The sequence below is a fragment of the Chiroxiphia lanceolata genome, chromosome Z (genome assembly GCF_009829145.1).
Source record: "Chiroxiphia lanceolata isolate bChiLan1 chromosome Z, bChiLan1.pri, whole genome shotgun sequence".
Taxonomy (NCBI): Eukaryota; Metazoa; Chordata; class Aves; order Passeriformes; family Pipridae; genus Chiroxiphia; species Chiroxiphia lanceolata.
Genome location: NC_045671.1, coordinates 74,785,589 through 74,809,805, shown reverse-complemented (window position 1 = coordinate 74,809,805; position 24,217 = coordinate 74,785,589). Strand labels below are relative to the sequence as shown.

The following is a 24,217-nucleotide window of genomic DNA, read 5'->3' as shown; positions in this document are numbered from 1 at the left end:
CACATTTGGCAATAGGAATTTTTATTGATTTGGTGCAAAAGATTATTTTGACACAGTGTTGCTACCTTTTGTAAAACTTCTGAAATATTTTTGTAACTTTTTGTCAGTGCAAGTTTTAATCTGTGCTATGGTCATTGTTATGAGTTGATCTGTATGATGGTTACTGGATGAGTTAACTGACACAGTGTGATATATCTGCAGCAGTTCAGTTGGTGACAGTGGAAGAAACAGAGCAAATGTGTCTTGGGGGGGGAAAGATCAAAAAAATCCCCAAATCCTCTGCAGCAGAGTGTCTATTGCATAGACAGAAAAGGAAACCCTAAATGTTTTGCAGCTAATTAGGACATAAAAACTTATGTCCTTAAAAATATGCTCTTACAGTTATATCCAGTTGATCTTTATTTAGGGTTAGCACAACAGAGATTGTTACTTATTTTAGTCTCTGAGACCAGGTTACCAAACTAACATTATGCACAGTAGCAGACATTTCTAGAAAGGCTGTGAAATGGATAGAGAAGCAAATGTTAAGCCTGCGCCTCTGATAAGATAATGGAGATAAACTCTGGGCATCAGGAAAAGGAAGGAGTTCTGAAAGAAGCTGTTGAAATCTGTAATGTAATTTTTATCCAGGTGCCAGTGAGTTTGACTTAAGGAGACTGTATCAAAGTAAATGTTAAATGGAACTATGGTGTTTTTAACTTTATCTCCTCGTGGTCATTTAAGTACTTTGCAATTTTTACGAGAGAGGGGGTGCTGGCTTTCGTGTTCCTGCCTAATCTTAACTCTGATAATAAAATACAAAGTGACATTGTTTTAGAACAGAAATGTACTGGATTAGACCATGCTTAGAAAAAAAAAAGTGTAGTGATGGATGCAGTTTCTTTACATACGTAATCAATGAAAGAACTTTGAGTCCACATCTTTGACAGAAAGACTTATGTAAGGTGCTAAAGTGTTGACACTGCAGCAAAATCTTGTCGTTTTCTAGATGTTATCTTTTTGTTTTCTGTGCCAGCACTTAGCTTCAGCATGATCTTCCAAGTATAAATGCTTTGGGCAATGCTAGGTGCTTTGCCTGTCCAGGCACAGTAGAACCAGGTTGTTTAAATTGAAATTTCAAACCAGAGAGAAGCTCTCCACTGTACAGAAGACAGGCTAACAGGTGAAAACATGAAGTTGATTTCTGTTTAGATATGAGTCTATTTGGGCAGATAACTTATTATGAAGGTATATGACTCAGTGTTGAGGAAGGATTTGATTTACCCCTCCTTTCTTCCAGCTACAGCTTTGAATATCCTGCAAAAGTAACATAAAGTAAGGCTGAGTCTAATGTGGCATTATTGAATGTCTATGGTGATAACCCTGAGTTGATATCTACTGCTGTTCTTTACTTAAGAAGAAAAAAAGAATCACTAAAAGTGAGAGAATTTAGTAATAGCAACAGAAAAAATCCCTCATGGAATTTCATTATAATTGCACGTTTGTATTAATGTATGTTAACATGTATGGGATTTTATTTTTGTAGTCAAATTTGAATAGGAATTTTCTGAATAAATACTTTTTATTGTTATTAGTTCTCTTTACATATATTTTGAGCATTTATTCTTTTGATGCATATCTGTTATAAAAACAAGATGTGACTACTGTCTTTTTAGTTATGAGTAACGATTATCAGTTCTACTCATGTACTAATGAGTGTTTTCACAGTGTGTGAACAGTGTGAGAATAAAAGTGAGCTGCTTTTATGGAAATTCATTCTGTCTTTCTGATGCCTGGAGAACATCCCTGTCTTAGCATAGTCAGTTGTGCACATTTCTGATCTCACATTAAACTGTTGGTTTGTTTTGTTGTTGTCAGCTGGCATGAAGCAATGTGTGGCCATGTGGGATATCCCTGCCGTTTCCAGAACCCTGCAGTGAGCTGGCAGGCAGTCATTCCTCACAGAGTCTTCTCTCCCTGCTGCCTTGTGGAGCTCTGCGAGGAACGTTTGCTCCCGCTCATCCCTCAGTGCCTCTCTGCTGCTTTCTCCACGCTGGGTACCCACCCCTTCTCCAGGCTTGATGTTTTGATAGTTCCTTCCAACTTCTCCAGCCTGGGAATGGCCAGGTAAAGAAACTTCTTAGTATCTCACCTCCTGTGTTTTGTTTGACTTCTTTTAACTGCGTCAAATTGCTGCACTGTTTTTCTTAAATCAAACTTAAAACTTTGTTCTGACTTCGTGTGAGTACGTTTGTTTGCATCCTTCGTGATCTTTATTTTAGTTTTAACAGGACTTCCTTTAGGGAAGGAAAATATAAGCTTATTAGCCGTGTGGGTCTGAATTTCCTCATTCGCCAAACTGAAGTTGTTTTATTGGTTTTGTTGATTTAAGTACTTGATGCTGCACTCATTTTGTCTTGTTTTCTTTTGGCATCGATGTTACCATTATGTTTTGATAGAACAAGGGCATGTTAAAGTCTAGATCTAGAGTTTCCTCATAAGTCATGATTTATTAGTTTCTGCTCAAACACTGGTCTTCAGAAGCTAAGTAAGGCAGATTGTAAGGATCATATTAGCAAGTTTTCATGGAATTGTGAAAAATAAAAAATTTAAATACTTTTGGTTTTGCAGTATAATTTCCAGTCATGCAAGGACAATAGAATTTTAGCTCTGTTAGTTGTAAGACAATGCCTAGCAATTGAAATTCCCCATTCACTTTTAATTTTTCTTAAAAAAAAAAAGTATTTAAGTTGGTAATGAGAAACTGTTTGTTAATAACAGAGATCAAAACACTGTTTTTATTCACTAGTGCCAACAGTAGAGTGGATTCATGTAGGCAGATGTACAAAACATCCAAGAGAAGAATTAAAGGTAAAGCTCTGTTAGAAAAATAATGACTGACAGGAAAGCTGTATTCCCAGACTGTATAATTTATGTTGTGGAGCTCCTGAGGCAGTTGTCAAATAGGTTTGATATCTGAAGCAATTTTAATAAAATGCTTTCATTGTAACTTCAGATATGTAGGTGAACCAGAATGGTTTGGGTTGGAAGAGACACAATCACCTGGTTCCACCCCTCTGCCCCATGGGCACAGACACTGAGACTGGGTTGCTCAGAGCCCCATCCAGCCTGATCTTGAACTCATGCAGGGATGAGGCAGCCACAGCTTTTGGGTTAAAAGTAGAAAATTATGCTGGCACATAACAATATTGTGTAGTTTACTTGCCTTTTTTTTTTTTCTGAAGATCTAGAAAATTTAAAACTTAAACAGTCAGTCACCCTCCTCTGTCATATAAGCCTCGTTGCTTTGTAGATACTTTTTACTGGTTACTGGTTTTACTGGTTACTGAGCTTTCAATGATACTTCTTCACTGAAAACATCAAGTTGCTTTGGGCCCCTGCCACAGATTATATTCTCTGGTGCTTTGCGCAGTGGTTTGATTTGGAGTGAAGTGTGATGTTCTTGAAGCCATACAAAGTTTGCAGAGCTGCTTAGCAATTTTCTCTGACTTCAAAGGCATGGCTAAAGGGTTGACACAAGTTCTTATGGATCACTGCTGTAATTAAGAAACAGGCCATTTTACTTAGCTTATGATAAGAGTAGTGATCTGGGGAACCATGAAGGGCAAGACACACAAACAGTACAAAATGAATGAGAAAACAGAGAGCAATGTCTGGCCAAAATCACAGCACACAGTAGGAGAAATCTTCAGGATTCAGTTGTTGATATGCTACTGCTCTTCGAGAAATTGCCAGTGCTTTCCCTGCATGTTTCCCACAATTTTTAGGGAAAAGGTGCCTGCAGGTTTCTGTTCCAAACCATTTGTGATTACCCGAGTCCAGACCTCGTGTTCAAAATACTGTAATTGTGCTTTCTTTGTGAAGAAGGTGAGAAAAACCCATGCTTTCATTCCCTTGTGCTGCTTCTAACCACTGTCAGTTCCAAGTGATACATATCATTGAATATAAATAGAGGATGAAAGAATGGGTGTGCATACTTCCTGATGCTTTTCATTCAACAATTCCTCAAGCCAAACACATTCAAATTTTTCAAAATTTAAACAATTTAAGAAATCATTTGAGCTGTTTAATTATCAAGCTGTATTTGGGCAGGAGATTATTAAGTGACTCATAATAGCTTGTTTGTTCTTGTTTTGTGTGATTTTTCAAATAGAGGCTTCTGTGTATGTAGCAAGCTACTTAAATGCTTAATTCCTGTGCATACAATGAAAATTGCCTAAATTACTTCAGTTAACAATAAGCTATGTGCAAAACTGTGTCCAAACCCACATAAAGAAAAAAAGTTAGTTATTACCTTGGGTTAAAAAGGATGCTTTTTAATAGTATTTATTTTTTTATCTTCTAGTCTATCTGTAGCAGCATAAACATAACATAGTATGCCAGCACACAGGAGGTACTGTTATGAGAATTCTAATTGTACTCCTGCCTACCAGTGAAGGAAGTCATAAATTTTAGCCATTATCTGAAGTATCAGGGCTTGACAGCATTTGGCATTTTTCTTTGTCTGTTCCTCATCAGGTGATACTTACTGTGGTTTTCATATCCCAAAATACTTCCTTTTATTTGGGAGGGATGTTCCCCAGCATTTTAGATTAGGGTGAAATTCATGATAGTTCTTGCACAGAGTGACCTAATTAGGCATTTTAAGCTGTCAGTTTTAGTGGCAGCTACTCTGGGTCAGCTGCATTTCTCTCGGAGTCTGACAGATGCTTTATGAGAAAAACTAGTTGAAAGCATATTCATTTCACCTGTGTTTTCTCTACAGATTTTCCTGTTTTTCTAACTGGCTATGGACTTCTGTATGGAAATGGGATCTTGCCTGTGTATAGTAATTGCAGCCATCCCCTCTTGCTTCCTGCAGATCTTTGAAGCTGAGGGATTTAGTTTTGTACTCTCTCTTGGTTATATATGGTTTCAGTTCCAGTGATTCAGTATACCTGCTCCTAAATTCATGCTAGTGAAAGAAGGATGTGGTCTCTGTGTCTTTGTTGGTGATATTACATTGAACTGTACATAAATTAAATTAATAAAGCATTGCAGACCATATTTAAATAGTTTAAAAGCCAGAGATTCAATGCTTTCTATAGAATGTTGAGAATCTCATGAACACCTAAGAGTACTTAATTGTCTGATTTTTAAGTTCTTTCGCTAGCAGAAGAGAGTGAAGTTGAGTAGAAGGAGTAGGGAACTGTGTCAGACTGCAAGCCCAAGAGCTCCTAATTAGATTTTTCAAGGAAGAGATCCCTGACCACACACTACACTGAAAGGTGCACATCATTCATGTACTTGGAGAACTAAGAGATTACAATCAGGAGATTAAAAGTAGCAGTATGTTTTGATGCTGTTGATGGTACTCTACTCCCTTAGGAATTGGCAACCCCATTGGCATTTAAATATAGGAGGTATTTCACTGTTGCAAATGCTCTCATGTGAACAAACAGTTCCTGTGAACAAAGCTGAATTACTGATTTCAGATTAAAAATAGGGTCTCTACATTGGTTATTTGTGCTCTTCAAATCAGTTCATTCCCAGTCTGGTTTTTTGGATCACATTTGCAAACCCACTGTTCCAAAGTCTCTTCCCACAGCTGACCTACAGCTCAATTTCCTTTCCTTTTGTCAAAACCTGAAGAGATTGAATTCCTTGTCCTTTTTCATTTCCTGAGGAAAAATATTCTTTCAAATGCAGAAGCTCTGACTTCTGGTGCCACCTGAGCCTGTGCTTGAGACCTTGACTTCCCTGTCAGTGTTTAATTGCATAAGTCCTTTCACAGTCACACCAATCTCTTGTGTTTCGGCGGTGTTAGAAACTGCTTAGGCGGTGTTAGAAACTTCTTAGCAGCTTTCTACTTCTTACAGAGCAAATATGCTGATGTTTATTTTACTCCCCTGGGGGTTGTAAGCCTTTGTTTGCATTCAGCTGAAGTACTCTTTTTGAAACAATGGTCTTCAAAGTCTTTTGTTTGGCACACATTGTTTAAATAACATAAGATTACTGCTCTTTCTGTTTGAATTAATGTATTTCAGATGTACTAGTTCTGTAGTAAGTTCTAGCACAAGGAAAAATTCTTAGCCAAGTACTGTGTATAAATAACTTGACTAGGCACATCACACATGTTGCTGGGATCTAGAAGAATGTGATGAGAAAAGAATCCCATGGTCTTAGTTTTTCCTTGAACACTCAGTAATGACTGTGGTATAGGTGGACTTCTGGTCTTACCTAGTTTATCTGTTCTTGAAGGCAATTATGCCCAGCAGAGCTAGTAAGTTAAATGGAACCAACGAATTTCTGATCGAGATACTGACATTGTCAAAGCAGGAACCTAATGTTAGGTTGTTTGAATTCTATTTAGGCTCTAAAATCAGTGACCTCATTTTCAACTGTGCTGGACACCCTTGAAACTCAGATGATGTTTGGTGACGGAAACATAGAGGATGCTTGCAATATTTGTAAATCAGGTCAACTAGCTGGCTAAATATGGGTGTAGCAACCCAGCTTTCAATTCGTATTTATAAAGATCTTATTCACTCTTCTACTCTCATGTAAAAAAGTGGTCTTTGGTATTTAAGAGGAAAGAATACCCCTTTCTTCCGAGCATGGTGTATCAGCAGAACTCTTGAGTGTTTCCAGTCCCTGTCACTAAGGTTGTTAACTTTCTAAATTGAAAGGGAGGAAGGCTCAAGCAGCCTCTTTAATCTGTGCCTCTGTGACCACGATTTGTCTGTTCTGTTGTCTGCAGAGTTACAGTGACTGCTGATAAGTGCAGAGAAAATCAATATTGGAAAACATTCAAGGGTCAAACTTAAATGTAAAACCTTTAGTACTGTTCAGTCTTGCAGAACTGTGTTTGACTCTTTCACTCAGCTGTACAAGTCTTTTGTGAGTCTGTACAGTAGCGGACACTCTTTTGCACAACATTTTCTGCCCCTTGGCTGAAGCTTGAAGTGTAATTTGCTACCACTGCAATCACAGTCCTTCATCCAGTTGTCATTTTACTACCAAAACAGGTTTTGCAGTACTTTGGGCATAATATATTTCCTTATTAATGTGCTGAGCTGCCTTATTGGTCTATTAATGTTATTCTTTATAGAATAAATCTCGTAAGATGCCCCATTACTTTAAACCGAGACTATATATTGATACATGAAGCAATTGATTCTGGTTTCTCTCCCTCCCTCTTGGCTTTAGCAACAAAAAATGTAATTTCTTCTTAGAGTAACTGGAGAGTTAGTAGGGCTCTTTTGATGCTACTGTGGAATAGTAGCTGCGTTTTTAAATTCTAGGATTGGAATTATGGAAGAGGCTGCTAGCATCATTATAGTTAGGGGTGCCTAAGCATTTCCAGTGTAAGGACTTTTTCCCAGCTTAAACCTGGCATAAGGTGTTTTGGCTTAGGAAAAGTGTGTGTGTGTGTGTATTGTGCACACATATGTGAGAGGCCAGCATGTTTCTATGCTTATTATATTTGTTATATATTACAGAGATTATATATATCTATATGGGTATGCCTAATATTATATATCCATACCTGCCCTTTATATATGTGCATATATATATGTGTGTGTAGGTAATGCCAATGAATTTTTTTTGTTGTATGAGTTGCATGGCATTTATAAAGTGAAAGTATTCTTTTCCCTTAAAAAGTGATGTGTGTATAGGGAGCTAGAATATGGAGAGATGAAAATATTAATTACTTGTCGCTGGTCAGTTAATATTAATTAATTGAACACTGGTTTTGAGATTTTGAAACTGATTTTCCAAATTCCTCCTCACTGTCCTACTTTATCTCTAACCCTCAACTTTGTTCTCCTACCTGAGAGCTGAGCTCTGACTGGACCAGCAGTATTGACTCATAAAAAAAAAAGGCTTTAATTTCCTCCCTTGTGCATCACCCAATCTCTTAAAAAAACCTCACACAACAAGCAAGCAAACAAACCCCTCCTTCCCCCTCTCCCTCCTCCAGTTCTACAATGAGTGTTCATGTGTAGCTCTAGGAAAAAAAAATGAAGCCATGAGCCAAAGATTGGTTATCTATTTTAGAACATGTAATTATTTGGCAATAATGTATAAGTAATCTAAATGACTAGCATTTTACAGCTGTTTGTTGCTAAACAATTGCAAGTTTTGTTCCTTCCCCATACCTATGACACACAATTCATGATTTAATCTGGTTTACATTTGTGCTTATATTTTTGATTCAGTTTTCCAAATAATGTGTCCAAAGAAGCAATTTACTTTTGGCCATGCAATTACAACTTCAGCAACCAGGTATTATATGCAGGTGATGATTTTTCCAATTTTTAATGTAATACAGTAAATGTTATGGTCTCTGTGATGCTGGTGTAAACCATGAGTAATTCCATTAAGTTCTAGGTAGATCTGTCCTATGTGCATGAGATCAAAATTTCTCTGTGGAGCTTAAACTTTTGCAGCTAAATCCTAAAAAATATAGAGGTAGGAACTCTTGTAAATATTAGGGCTTTTTAGCTGTTAATTAAGATGAGGTGTTAAATGCTGTTCCTAATTTTTATGAGGTATACTGTGATATCAGTGAAAGTAAGATTTCTTGTGTGAATCATTATTTGCATGATGGTTTAGAACTCGGTACAGAAGAAGCAGATTCTGATGATGGCTTTCTCACCTAATCTATTTAAAACTTTTGGCACATTGGAATAGGAATTCACTCTCTTATCTGTGTGATTTAGATAGATGTTGTCTTTGTTGGGTGACTGGTCAATTGTACTCAAAGTCACTTTCTGTGAACACAACAATTAAACATCTTTTCCTTGAGCCCTTTTTGCCTATCAAATAAAAACAGGGAATGAAGATGAAATTTTCTGTTACATATGTCAGTTAGAGGCATCTTTGGAGGGGGCAGTGAAAGACTGTTGAGACATTTCCATTACAAGAGTGGGAATTTGTAGCACTGCTTCTTACATAAGGAAGAAAAAGATGGGGGGAAAAAGGAAAGGGTGGAGATTATCCATTTACTGTTTCTCCTTATCTTGGTTTCAGTGTGTGCTAAGCTGTGTTCTGAGTGCATTTTATTTAACATTTGACAAAGGCCAAATTGCCCACTCTCCCTTGCTTTCAGCTGCGGGGGTGTATAAACTGCAGGGGAGATGGTGTTGGAGAAAGGCAAAGTCTTAGCTGTGAAATACGTACATATGTGGGGAAGAAAATCAGATAGAGGATTAGCTGAAGAGTGATAACATAGAATCGTTTAGGTTGAAAAAGCCCCTTAAGGTCATTAAATCCAACCATAAACCTTACACTACCGAGTCCCCGTTAAACCATGTCCCTGACTGACACATTTGCACCTTTTCAGCAACTCCAGGGATGGAGACTCAGCCACTTTCCTGGGCAGCCTGTGCCACTCTTCAGTAACCCTTTCATTAAAGAAATTTTCCTAATATTCAAGCTAAACCTCCCCTGGAACAACTAACTCTGGAACAACTTGGGGCCATTTTCTCTTGTCCCGTTGCTGTTGCTTGTGAGAGGAGACTGATAAGCAGAGGAGACTGACTGTCATAAACAATAACATAGGAACCTGTGAGGGAACAAGCTAGAAAATGTAGCTAGTGAACACATTCCAGGTGCAACCATATCAGTAGGTGTGTTTTGCATGGCTTAGTAAAGGAGCAGGTCTTTCAAAAGTACCCAATTCAGGCAGGGACCACAGAGCCCTGTTAAACAATTCCCATGGAGTGGTCTTCTGTATGGTCTTGCAAAGCAAAGACCACAGCAATACTTGTTCTCTGAAACTTGATAAACTTCAAGCATATTTTGTCATTGTGTAACTCTATGATTTCTGAAGACGTCAAGGGGGATTATTACCCTGTTGAAGGCTTCTTTTGACCTTTATTGGGAAATGTTAGAAGGGCTTGTTTGAGTGGATTTCCTATGAACAGGTGCTTAAAAAGCTCACTTTTCGTATTGTTCCTTTTCCTTCTCTAAAGTAAAATTCAAAATAGAAGCTGTAATATGAGGAAATTCAAGTCTAACTTGATTGTGAAGCAAGTGGAAGCACCACAGAACATTTACAAACAGAAGGAAAAGTTGATTTAAGATTTATATTTCTTCTAGTCTGAGTCAAACTTTTTCTACTGTTTTTGATATTTTTACAGAAGTGTGATTGTTGTGTAATTTAAAGTGAGCAACACACAGGGGCTTTTAAATCGTTTGAAATACACAAATAGTAAACTATTTACTCTAGGGCAAAGATTTGAGGGTGTTTTTTAGCTTCCAGAAAGCTTCTGAAGGAAGACAAATTCAAAGAAAAAATAGCATTAACTCAAAAGAATCCAGACAGAATATTTAGAACATCAGCTACAAAGTGTTGAAGATTAAGTGTTTCTCTGCAATTAATTATTTCTCTTGTAAGCATGTATTTCTTCCACATTTCTCCACAAGCCTTGCCAGATATATACCCTGACTTTTCTGTAGTACCATGTTATATTCATATTAACACATTCTTTCAGAGGGAAAAAACCCCACAACTTATCACAGTCTATAATTAGTGGAATCATTTATTAGTCATTAAGAATAGTTCCTCTTCCATGACCACCAGTAGAAGTTGTAAGATCATTGTTTAAGTCTTACTAATTTTTTCTCGTTGAGTGCTAAGTGGTGAGACAGAAGTTAAATGAGGCCCTTCACCATTAGACTCCCTTGCACTGGGGATTTGGACCTTGTGGTTTTCCAGTGGTTTAGGGCTAGTTTCTGTTCCCGAAAATATCCAGTTTTGCCAGGAAATTCTTACAGAAACAAAATCCGGTGGTAAAACTCTAACTTTATATAAAGTCAGGAGGCAAGAATGCCTCTCTCATTGCAGTTGGAGTTTTATTTGTGTTTGGGGTTTTTTTTGAGACCTTCTGCAAGTATTTTTTTATATGCCCATTAGCACTGACCAAGGCAACTTTATCTTTCTGGACCTCAGTTTAGCTTTAGGTCTTATTTATCCTTGTCCTCTTTGAAAACTTGTCTTAAGTTGTCTTTTTTTAATGGCATTGGTACCTGGGATTTTTTACCCACTTCTTTCAGCTGCTGCAAGTCTGGTTTTTTTCACTTTCTATACTATTGTATGGTTAAGTTTCTTTTCCTCATGTGTGTTGTGATTTAGTACTAGCTTTGATCATGACCATTCAGTTGAGTCTTCTGCTTAATGACTGTATTTCCTATTCTTCCTGTTTCTTTGCTGTCATAACATTCTGTCATTTGGGAGACTTCATTCCTGAAGAACAGTTTTACTGAATCTGTGGTCTTCAGCAGCTTATTTGACCTTAGAGTGCTCCTTTTCACTTCAACAGTTTGCTGATCCCTTTCTCCTTATGCTCAGTCCCAACATCTGCTAGCATGGGGCTGCACAAGGGTGTGGGTCAAATTTCAGTTACTTTTGATGAGAGGTAATAGGTAAGACTTTTATTGCTTCATGATCCATTACAGTTTTCTAAGCAAAGTTCTGTTATTCCCTTGCCATGTCAGGTCTGAGGTTTTTCTCTAGTTTCAGCTGCAATGGACTCCAAGCTGTTCTAGGGGCCTTCACAGTTCTGGGTCTGGACTGTCACCAGGAGACTCCAGCACGTGTCCAAAGGCACAGTTTTCACCTTCTATGCTTTTAGAAGGGTTAACCCAGTCTGTTTGGCTTGTGTTTCTGTTCTGACATTTCAATGCTAATTAGTTAAATTTGCTGCTGAACCCACTGCAGAGCTGTGATTGTGATCTTCCATCAGCTGCTGCTGCTGCTGTTTGGCTAAGAATGCAGAACTAATTTTTCAACACTGCCGCTGTCAGATGCTGGCAGCTTTGGACCTATTTTGCCAGGGAACGTACTTTCCTCTTTCCCTTCTGACTCCTTTCCACGGTGTGTTACTTCCAGCTACTTTACACACCACTGTAGTACCATATAAGTTTATTTCTTTAAAGTTCAGTAGCCTTCTGCTTCTTTGGCTTGGACAAGAACGTTTGTATATGAGCATTTAGGTGGTTTACCACACCCTCCACAAGAAAGTTTTTTATTTTTAGATGAAAGATTGTTTGTTTACAAGGCATAATGGATGGCAGAACTGCTAAGAACAGCTTGGGCAGTGTTACATTTTCAACAAAATGCACATTTTTGGTAGATGCTATAGGAAACACTTGGTCTAGCAGCTGTGGAAAGATCTTATGGTCCTTCTCTGTTATTTTTTGAGTGTGTGTGTTGAGAGGATTGGCTGGTCTTCTCTTTTGATTTTTTTTTATCAGTAATAAGACAGGAAGGGATGTATTTAGTAGTGCTTTGGATGTTTTCATTAAAATAAACTCCATGGGTGCTGACTTAAGTCACAGATGTTTTGTCATGGAGGCCTGTAAAACTAAGAAATTTAGTACAGCAAAGTGAATTCTCATTATAGGTTTCTTTAAGTCAGCCCAGCTAGTAAGTACATGATGTACCTTTTCTGCATCGAAATCAGGCTTAAAGTCTAAATTTTCACAGTGACGGTGCTGAGCTAATTTCTAGTTTAGAGATCAGCATGCTTAGAGACAAGTCAATAACTTTAGAAATGCTTCTGAATGTGTCTTTGTATTTGTGCCTGAACAAAAAAAATTAAGAGCAGTAAAATGTCGTGGGGTATCTGTCGGAGGCCTTGGTCTGTAGGGGAAGAAAGACACGCGACACACACACACTAGGATGATGAGACACTAGGATGAGCCAGAGAGATGTCTGCCTGCTCAGCGCAGCAGGCAGCTTTTTATTAAGTTCTCCCACTTCTACTTTCCCACACGCACAACACAAACATATTCCCACAAAAACACCGAGGAATGCAGCACCTGCACTCAGCCAAACAGATTCAACCTTGTACTGCTTACAACTCAAGGCTGTGTCCATGGGAACTATCCAATTAGCCCCACTGCTCCCACGGAAAACAGCCCAACACTCCGTAACACTCCGAACCCCCCAAGCTTCAGTTGTGGGGCTGTGACTTCATCTCACAGTAAAACTTAGACAAAAAATAGTCTTAACTCCCCCATACTGTTACTGGAGTTGACTGTGTTAACAGGTAATATAGTGCCAATGTATTGGATGAATAAATAGTTTGATGTAGTCAGTATGGAGACTTCTACATCTGAAGTCTCTACAGTAGGAGAGATGTACTTTGTAGTTGATTTAGCGTGGTCCCCTGAGCTAAATGTTCCTTCCTAAGCATTGAAGCTGTTCAGAAGAGTGCTTATTTTTTCATATTCTTATGTTCCTGTTGGAGTGAAATCGTGCACAACTGGAACAGCTCTCCAGTTTCCACAGGTAACAATGCAGGTTGCCTGCAGCAAAATCTCCCTGGTAGCTGAACCAGATTGGAATGTGTGAATGACTGTAGGATTTGCTTTAGTAACTAAAGAAAACACTAATGGGAGCATAACCCCTGTTATCCTCAGCAGTAAACTGTTTTATTAAACTGCACTAAGTAGTTAGGATACAAACTATGTGGAATACTGTTTTACTGTACTATTTACACATAGTGACAATATAGCAAACATTGATGAAGAGATCTTATAGGTGAGAAAGGTGATTTTATCTAAAATAAAGCCTTAAACAAAGTAGATTTCACCTGCCCAATGTCACGCTTGAGCACCAGAATGTGTGTGGTGTCCAAGAAATCTGTCCAGCGGTCTGGCACCATGGTATTTCTGACCAGATGTTAGGCTCTGGATCAGTTACTGTGACATGAAGGATTTGTTTCAAGTCCTGATGTCTCCTGGGTTTTTCTCAGCTTGGCAACCATGTGCAGGTTGCCTTTTTGGAGCAAAGGTTGTCAATGCTTTCATCATTTTCCTTTTTGTGAGTGGTCAGGCTTTGATCACTGCTCCTTGTCTCTGGATTTGGATGTGCTTTTGAAGCCTGGGTAAGCTGGGGTCTTGATGACCTGCTAAATTGTATGCCATTAACACAGGACGGAGAGCCTTGTCTTGTGTTCCTCTGTGGTCTCCTACCACACCCAAGCATTCCTACTCATTCTCAATTCATTCACAGTAGTGAAGCACTCAGCAATACTCCTGCCAAAAATCAGACTCTAAGATTCTGCGGCTCAGTTTTTGCTCTCCCAGTGACATTCTTTCACAGAAGTTTTGTTAAAAAGTAAACCTCATGACAACTTGCTGCTATAGTGTTAAATTTGGGCTAGGCTGTGAGCAGAAACCAGGAGAGTTTTCAGGGGGACATGTAAGCCAGTAACAGCCCTGTAAGCTTGCAGGTATGTGAGGCACGTGGAGGAACAGAGAGACATGGAGGAGCTACGGAGCCATTCTGAATCCTGTGCCTTTTTCTCAGCAAGATAAAGATGCTGATGAACAGAGTACACAGACTTCCTGTCTGGAGAATATACCAGTGAGTCAAACAGGCCTACTCAGGAGCCTGTGAGGACCAGGAAGATCCAGGCAATACAGAAGGAACCATAATGGAATGTGTGAGTAAATGTTTACCAGCACAACAACCTGGTTGTGGTGAGCCAGTAATACTTGTAAAGCCTCTTGCTTGACAACAGTCAAATCAACTTTGCTGACCACAAGACTTAACTATGTTTGCCTCCAACTAACTGGAACTCTTGCAGAGGTCAGTGTGTGGATGCAAGACCATAGGCAAAAGGTGTTGAACTGGAAATTTAATAAAAAACTACATGTTGATATCATCCCCATGTCTAAGAAGCATGGAATGATTAGAGAAAGAAAGACTTTTGCCATGAGAGCAGGATGTAGCAGAATTAGATTAGTAAAACTCTGGAACAGTGTCTGTTCCCTGAGAGCAGCTTGATATGATTAAACCTCTTTTGAGTACACATCAGCAGGAGCTAGACACATCACATATCCATTGCTTAAGCCAATTAACCTTGATCTGAGAAACTGGTAATTTAGAATTTTGCTCTAGTATCAGTTAAGTAAAAGGTCGTACACCAGAGCTCCTGAGTTTTTGTTGCTCAAGTCCAGGGTGTGCAAAGCAGTTTTCAGTTTCTTCCGAACTCCCCCTTCCTTGTATCTTTGTCCTTAAGAGTAGGGTCTACCAAATCAGTTGTGGGTACCTTCCTAAATTGATTTCTGGGTAAGACTGACTGGTGCTTTGAGAAGAGCTGACAGATGCAGCTTTAAGCTGTGTGAGGCAGAGGGAGATTTCAGAAAGTTTGGAGTAAGACAGACATTCCTTTTGTTTTTTACGTGTTTTGGCTATCACTTTGTCGTTTAGCTCTTCACTCCTTGCTGATGCTGTGTTGTCTGCTGGAAAGCATTTTCCATCAAGGCTGAAATGATTTCTTGGCTGGCCTGGAGACATCATCCTATCCCGACAGGTGAAGGCTGACTTCTAGCTGTTCACACCTCTGTGACCTCCTGGCTGGCCAGTGTGATCCACCTGCATGCCAAGCATTCATAGGGAGTAAACTGTGTGAAACAGGGGGCTTAGTGTATGTCCTTGAGCAGAGAATCTCTTTTGAGAACATACCAGACCTTTTCTGGTTAGCTTAGCTTCCCACAGAATTCAAGTTACAGTTCAAGGCTTTCAGCATCTCTGTCATAACAGGCACAAAATCCTGAAAGACCATGTAGGAAAGACCATGGGGAAACCTGTGGTGATCTGCAGCACAGGGCAAAACTGAGGAGCACTGCAGGGAGGGAGTTAAATGTCGGTGAGGTTGTTCCTATTTTGCCACGTGAACTTCAGGAAATAGGAAACAATGCACTGTATCACCTTGCTGGCAGGAGTAAGAGGAATGTTGTTGCCCATGCTTGCTTAGCATAAGTATTTAACACTGAATGTATTAGTAGATATAGATATATATAGATATTGATATAGATATATAACACCCCCAAACGCTATCAAAACAAGAAACATCTTTACTTCTACTTTTTCCCTGGAAGAAAGATCAAAAAAACAATGTGCAACAGATGTTAGCCACATGGCTTAATCTAGTATGATGTGTAAAACTGTGCAGAATACAAATTTGCTTTGTTTTGTTGTTATTAGTAGATTAAGTCAACTGAAATCTGGTCAAAGTAGTCCCAAATTGTACAACTTTAAGACAACAGAATTAGTCCTGCTTACACGTTATTTAGATGGCCTGAGGAAAACTCTCCAAAACTTTGTGTTTATGTTACTTAAACCAATGCTGTTCAGTCATGAGCTTTTCCTGTGTATTTTCAGGAATGATTTTCTCAAACATGTAAAGACTGCTAAAAGATTATGAGATCACAAATCTTATGGCAGTCTGGTTTTATTTTATGATTTATATTTATTTGTTAGCACTGCTTTAAAGCTTAATGACAGTGAGTTTTTATATTCTGCAGTCAACACAAACATTTTTTTTAAGTTGTAAAACTATGAAAAAAAGCATATTTTCCCAATACAAGTCTTTGCAATCTATCTTAATTGCTATTCCAGCAATAGTCAGTTGAAAGTTATGTGTATTTTATTAGCTTTTCTTATCAATTACATATTTTCACTATGATAGCATTGTCTTTTTAGTGCTTAATTAATATTCATGTGGGAAGTGCTGCAAAAGCTGATCAAAGCTCTTAGGACATATTGATACAAATCTTATTCCTTGTGTAACAGAGCATGAAACTGCCACCAATACCCTCATGGGTCACTCAGTGGTATAACAAGAACCCCTCTAGAAAGTGACTTTAATGGTAAATTGTTGGGTTTAGTGTTTAGTTGCACTGTATAGGTTTATAAAACTAAATCATAAAGGGATGTCCTAAGGTAACTCTGCATTGTACTTTTGTTTTCATACATGTGCCTCACAGCCATTGTGTGTGCAGTGAATTAGTGCTAAATATAAGATATTGAATACGTTGCATATTTGGTGTGAAACTGTACTGTGCAAGGTTGGGTAGTACATTCTAGACACCTTGAAACTATTCTTTTGATGAAAAGTGGTTGTGTCTTCAATTTAAACCTGAGAAGGTGGGTGGCACCTTTTTGTAGAAATGTGCATGGATATGTACAGAGAACTTCTCCAATGGTTAATAGTAGTGGTAGTTTGCTTAGCTCAAAAGACAGATTTCCCTTTTCTGAGGTATTTTTCACTTGTTTGACACTAGGGGCAGAGTCTGGGTGCTATTTTTAAATAGAATTCAACAAATTTATCCTTAACAACGTCTGGCGTTTCCTGGCATAGGAACTTCTTAATATCTGCATAATAAGACTGAAATGCACTATCTAAGTTTGTTATATATACAATCAAAATTGATTATTAATGCAGCACTTAAGGAGTGTAAGGCAGGAATTATTCATTTTTTGCTTTTGTCTGTCTCTTTAGTCTTATATTGTCTTAAATATGATCCTTTGTGAAGGAAAAGAAGGGAGTTTGTTGTTATTTTGTGCCAGCTGCATTTGTTTATTGGTTTTTAATTGTGGAGTGTTGTAATAATTTGACCTAAAATGGACAAGTTTGAACTCCTATATAAAATGATATTCTAAACAGTGTAGCTTACTGCTCAACAAGAATGCTGAATCTGTCAAAACAAAAAATACCTTTCCAGTAATAACCACCTTGAAAGTACAAAATAACATACAGAACATATAGAACATATAGAACCCAAGAGTATGGAAACCAGAGAAATACCTGAATAGAGACACGTGGCTCGAATGGCTAAAAATATACACATAGTTTTAGATATTTTAATCTAACATACTATGTCTGAAAATGCAAGGCATTCTTAAGATGTTGACCTTGGCACTTAAAAAGGGAAAGAGATTAATCTGTGATCATTCCCAATGAGTTGATAAATTTAACTTTCCTTTGGATAAAAAATAAACTGAAAACAAACCTTGAATTAAACTGGTATCAGTTGATGTATAGATGTGCTAGAAAGCTTGCCCTCTAGCTTATATCTCTTACATAGCCTGATACAGTCAAGCACAAATCATCCAGATCTGAATGTAATGTTGTTGTGCTATAATCTTGTTGTGATGTTAATGATACAATATCAGATTTTTAAAAGTCTGTTATTACATTAAAATTTTTTTAGTGTGCCAGCTTGTTCCTTTTCATTCTGATTAGATTTTGCTTTTACTATTCCATATTGATACAAGAATAAATACTTCATGTTTATAAACTCTTAGCACACTGATCTTTTTTTTCTATTCTTGACCTGACTGAAATGTGAGACATATTATAAATCATAACTAGCCACTTTCTCACATCATTTTAGCATTAAATAAAATAATATAAATGAAACTGTTCTATAGGTCTACAGTATTTGTAAAATCTTAGCTTTGCATAATTTTCTGAAAAGAGATCTATTGGCAGAGAAAGTAGAATTCAACAAATTGTCTTTATGAACTAAACAACTTTTTATTAAAAACCACAGTGGACACATCCTTTTATTGTTGGTCTAAACCAAGTCTCTGCTTAATAGCTGTTTACTTCTTTTCTTTATAATATTTGAGAAACAGGTCTCTGATTTCGAACAGGTGCTGGTGTTACTCTGCTGTCTGGTAGTGCAGATTAGATATGTTATTTTTCTCTCGAAGCTTAAGTTTTTGCTTGGCCGGTTGATCTGAGTTAATACAACAGTGCCCACGTGTAAATGCAAATTCTTTGAGTTCCCAGGAAAGACACTGCGGCCTCAGAGGTGTTTGTTCTCTTTTTGAGAAGAAACAGCTCCATCCTGTCTGTGTATGTCTGTGTAACTGGAATAATTTGCAATGGTTGCTCAGTTAACTAAATTTGACCCCTGGAGTTACAGCTATGGAGTGATGGCTGCTGGCAGGAGTGAGGGATGTGTTGCTGTCACTGAAGAGCTTTTATCTCCAGAATCTGGAATTGAGCCCAGCAGAAACACCCTGAGAGACCCTGTGGGGTCAGGCCATGGAGAGAGGAACAGCTTCTTGTTTCTGCCAGTGACTTTGCCGGCAGGTGGTGAGGACATGACAGAGCAGAGGTTTGGCATATAACCTCTGGGATATAACCTCAGGATGAAATTCATCTTTTTAGGTGTTTTCTAAGCTGAAACTGCCAAGTATACTAAAATTTGAGATGCAGCCAAGCACGTGCATACACTGTGCCAGAGACATACTCTTAGTTGAAGCAAATCTCAAGGAGTGTTGTCCCACTTGACATTAAATTCTGCTAAAACTAAAAAGGTAAAGAAATAACACTGTTTGTGGAGATTGACTAGATTTACAGCAGTGGGACTGGACTGGGCTGTAAAATTGCTACCTATTTGGAAACTTTGGTCTGTACTTTCTGAAAAATTATACATTTTACACAACCTTTTGATCTTCAGGTTCACAAATACCATTGGAGGTTTCAAACAAATTGACTGGTGCTGGCAAGAATATGTAGAAACAGATTTTAACCATTTGGGAAGACATAGACCCAACTGACTCTTCAGGGAAGTATCCAACCAATAACTGTTATTAATTGGATTTTAACTGGAAACTTAATTCTCTTTGGTATTGTTAGCAATTTTGGAATAGGGTCATGTTGTGTGAGAGGTCAATATCCACATGCAAATATGAATGCATGGTCTCACAAAAAGAGGGAGTGTTTAGTGTATTAGCAGAACTGTTGTCAGGACAGTATGTGGGAAGCAATCATAAATTCTCTGCTTATTTTAAAATTTAATTTCCTCAGTGATTTAAAAAGAACCAACAACACAGCAACTAAACAAAAACACCTCAAAATGAGTGTCTTTTGACCCATGGTAGTTTAGTTTCTGTGGTCTTGCAAGGTGGGAAACCACTTTGCTGTATTCTTTTGGACTTGGAAAAATACTTGCTAATAGAATCTGTGTTAGCGTTAGCAGTTTGCCAAATACAGAACTTAGCATTATCAATTAACAATTTCAGAACTGCCATTCTATATTCAAGTGGATTGGATGAATTCACAAAGCACAGGTCATCAGGCCACTGTTGGAAATCTAAGAAGTGTGAGATGCAGTTGATGTTTATAGAATATAAAGGTGTTTGCTTCTTTTTGGTATCTTCAAAGAGAAGAGGTAAATGTGTTCTGTGTCAGCGTCCTGGACAACAGGGAAAATATTTGTTTAGTCCTTGTGGTGGTCTGAAACAAATTTGGAGCTGTATGAAAAGATGCGTTGATAGAAACAGAGTGAAAGTGGTACTTCCTATTATATCAGTTGACTACAGTTCTCAGTTATGCTGTTTCTAGTCACACCATCCCTTGATATGTGCTTCAGTAATAACAGCTCGATGTCTTTATATGATGAATGAAGTCATTCACATGCACACTGGCTACTTCAAGTTAAACCATGCCCTTGCTATATGATTTGACAATAATAGCTGGATGTCCTGTATAATGATAAAGTGTTGCTGAGGCACACTGAAGCTCTTCTTTCACTGGATATAATGTAATTTAATCTTGTTTTTCCATCAGAACAATAAATGGGACTGTGTGTGGAAGAGAATCTGTGTTTGTGTGTAAGATTTTACTTGTAAATAATATTCCAAAAAGGAGGAAAATGAATGCATGACAAGGAGGCTGATGTTTCCAAAAGATTTTGTTTACAGTTTTGTGGAACTTCTTAGCATTTATTGTAAGAAGAGTAGATTGTTTTAGTTTTAATAATCATAGTGCTCTTCTGTTCTAATGTTGCATTATCTGTGGGCTGCCATGAAGTTGTTACAAACTGAAGGGCTGATATAACATGAAATGAAGCACCTCTTCTGAATGTTCCTTTTGTTCTGTATTTTACAAATTAGTGTGTTGACATTTGTCACTGGTGGATTTCATTATTTGCTGGGAGTGTTTTAGGGGGGTTGACAACATGAATGACTTGTCCTACAGACTTCTGAGAATTGATAAAGGCATCTTTGTTCTTTGTGCAAAAGCACAACAGATACCTTATTGATGGAGGCACACAAAGGAGGAGGGTTGTGTGGTTACTGCTCAGAGTAAACCAAGGAAATAAGCATACAATTTATATCAGTTTATGTACTGTTTATAGATGACAAAAATAAGAAAAACAGGTAATGGATGAGAGTAGGACTAATTTGTTAAAATTCTGCTGTCTGAAACATTTTTAAGGTGAGCGTGCATTTGTATAAACAGAGGATAAAGGCACAGTAGAAATAATGCATTTTAGCGGGGATGTAGAAAATCAGAATAGACTTGACAGTGTTGTATTGGCACCGTTCTTGTAAGTAACATGAAAGGCTTCAGAAAATGGATTTTTGAGTACCAATTCTTAAGAGCAAGAATTATGGGTTATACTGCATATAGGCAAAAATTAGATCACATGTGAATTGGGTCATCTTCTTCTTGTTTGCTCCCACATTTATAGTTGACACAAGGAGCAAGAGTATAATAGATATGAACTGAAAATTTAAAAGAATTGGATCTGTGCCTCTTTTATGATCTAAGAAGTTCTGATATTTTTTAAAAAAAATCTGAGCTTTACCTTTTTATTTATTTTTTCTTGGAAATATCAGGGATTTATAGCACTCTCTCCTCCAGTAATGTTTGGGATTTCCTGAATGATTCAGGGATATATCTGGAGTTTGCTCATTCTTCAGATGAAGTATTTGTGATAGGAATGCTTAAAAAACAAGAGCGTTCTTGAGGCTTGCTTTGGTTTGTGATGCTGCTCTTTCTTCACAGAGATTTGATAAGAATCACTTTTACCTTCAAGCAGATTTCATTTCTGTGTTGCTTTCAGATCAGTGATACCACAGGACTTTACACTGAGAAAAGAATCCTGAAACACTCCAAGAATGAGCAAACTCTTTCCTTTTTTGTTGGTTTTACTTTTTTGTTGTGGGTAAAAACTTTCTTCTGTATATTAAATGTAGAAAGATCCAACCCATTCTTATTTTATTTTGCCTCATCCCTGTCACTTTTTGTGCCCAGCAATGAACAGGCCCTGAGCTTGAGTGGATTGTCCCTGGGCGTGGGGAAGCTCACACGTTGTGCTCTCTCTGTCTCACTGTTGGAATTGGTTATTTGCACTTTGTATCTCAGCTGTGATAATAATATCTGCCAGAAACTTCCTGATGTGCTGAAAGGAAATCCAGATCCATTAATAACAATGATGGAAAGCTACAAATAATGAAATCCATCCACGATCAAGTGATGTCATCCATCAGTGACAGAATGACTGGAACTGAGGAACGTTGTTAGTGACTGTTCATCATAGTGATAATTTTTAGCAAGAATACAAAGAATAGTTTGGAAAGTCAATGAGACAAATGATGCATTCGTTTCTAGTATAAAACGAAAGAATCTTCTTTTTAAGCCTTCCCTCTGGCATTCTAGAAGGAAACAAACAAAAATACTATCACACAAAAGTATTTCATATTTATGAAACGAGAGGTGTACCTGTATCTATTTCCATTACTCACTTCTTGTAAAAATAATATGATCAGGTTTTTTTTGTGATCTATCTACTGTCTTACATAAAATTAAAAAAGATACTAATATGAAAAAAAAATAAGATATTTTTCTGAACAATCTGAACTAGAAATATTTTTATTTTCTTCATCTTTATTTCTTACTCTTTAACTGAAGTACTCTAGATTGACTTCCAATCTATCTGGTTTTCAAGAAAAATAAAAATAACCTTATAGAATTGTAGCTTGTAGGATTTGTTTGGAAATTAGTGCTCTGAACAGTACAATATGATACTATGAATATTTAGTAAGGACTCTGGAAATTGGTGTCACAAACTATTTTCAATAGTTAGCAGTGTCAGTGCTTTTTGAGGAGCAATTGCAAGAGAAGTGTGAAGGTTAAAAATCAAGATACATAAAATATAGAGTTGGCTTGGTTGTTGGCTTTTTTTTGAGTTAAACAGATGCTTATATTTATTGATGTAGTTGTATTGGCACTTACCCATAATCAGTTAAATATGAAAAATTCATTCCGTGCTATACAACATGAAAAGCTGTAGTCCCTCCAGGTGTTTCTCTTGGAAAGCTGGCTGTAAGATTTTTGGCACTATGGTAGCCATTTGTTCCTAGGAGGTATTGTGTAATTGATTTTTATAATAGAATGCATTACTTTGTGTTTTTTGGGAGGCGGGAGGTTTCAAACAAATCTGTATTAAAAAATCTTGATGGGAGCTTGAGGTTTTGAATCTGTAATTCTTTCTTTTCCCCCACCCCATAATTTTCTGTGCTTCCTTCTTTCTCTTTACAGTAGCCGGCAATTTACTGCCCGTCACAAATCCTGGGATTGTGGAAGTTTCTGAATGAATAGGTATTGCTGTGCTTACACAAGGCATTAGGAAACAATATCTAGAGAGTTATGGGAAAGGTTCATGCCCTGCAAATTCTTCATAGTGATACAGAATGTGTAAGATGAAAAGCAGTGAGCTAGAGCTGCTGTTAGATGTCCTGGGAGCATCAGGGGTCAGCTGGTGAATAACTCCTCACCTCCACAGTTGTTTCTTGACTGCTGGTTGTTCTTGTCTCCTCTAGTTCCTCATGACTTTGTTACAGATTGGGTTAGTTTACTGGCAATGCTTGAATCTCAGACATGAGACCCAAGTCTGCATGGAAAATACAACAATCTCTGTTTCCTTCTTGATTTGCTTCCCACGTCAAAATATTTTGAACAGGCAGAATTTATTGGATATGAGTGCAGCAGGATATCAGCCACACAGAAGCTGTGTTGTGATTTTTTGTAAAAACCCAATTACAGGTGCTTGTCTTACCCCTGTCAAAGTGTGTGCTCTAAGAGAGAGTATAAGGCATAATTGTTTGAAGGAATTAGTTGCATTACTACCAGATTGCTCATTTGCAGACAACACCAAGTTGGGTGGGAGTGTTGATCTGTGAATGGTAGGAAGGCTCTGCACAGGGGTCTGGACAGGCTGAATCAGTGGGTTGAGGCCAATGGTTTAATTAAAAATATCTTATTAAAAATTAATTAAAATCAAAAAATTAAAAAGATATCTTATTAAAAATATCTTATGTATCTTGAGAATATCTGCATGGGTGGATTTGAATGATTGGAACATCAGAACTCTTTGGCCTTTCACACCAACAATTTCTTTCCTTCAGGGCTCAGTTTTTCCTTTATATGTATTCATGCCATAGTTACAGTGTCAAGATTTCCCTTAACTGCATTTTAACTGGGGGAGGAAACTTGTTCCTTCTTCCAACCCAGTGATGCAAACATCTCAGTTATGAGTGTGTGATTCTCATCAGAATAATTCTCTTTTGCTGTGGAAGTGTAACCAAGTGTATACTTGTTGAAAACAAGTAATTAACTTCCTTTTCTGT

The 24,217-nt window shown here is 37.7% G+C and overlaps 1 protein-coding gene across 14 annotated transcripts in view; it reads left to right on the top strand.

The window, feature by feature from the left end:
- The window catches only part of AOPEP (aminopeptidase O (putative)), a 155,505-nt gene that overhangs the window by 19,334 nt on the left and 111,954 nt on the right, over positions 1-24,217 (top strand). For all 14 annotated transcript variants that reach the window (XM_032674640.1, XM_032674636.1, XM_032674641.1 and 11 more), the window contains one exon: positions 1,858-2,106. In XM_032674640.1, coding sequence (XP_032530531.1) covers positions 1,858-2,106 — 249 coding nt within the window. The remainder of the gene's footprint in view (positions 1-1,857; positions 2,107-24,217) is intronic.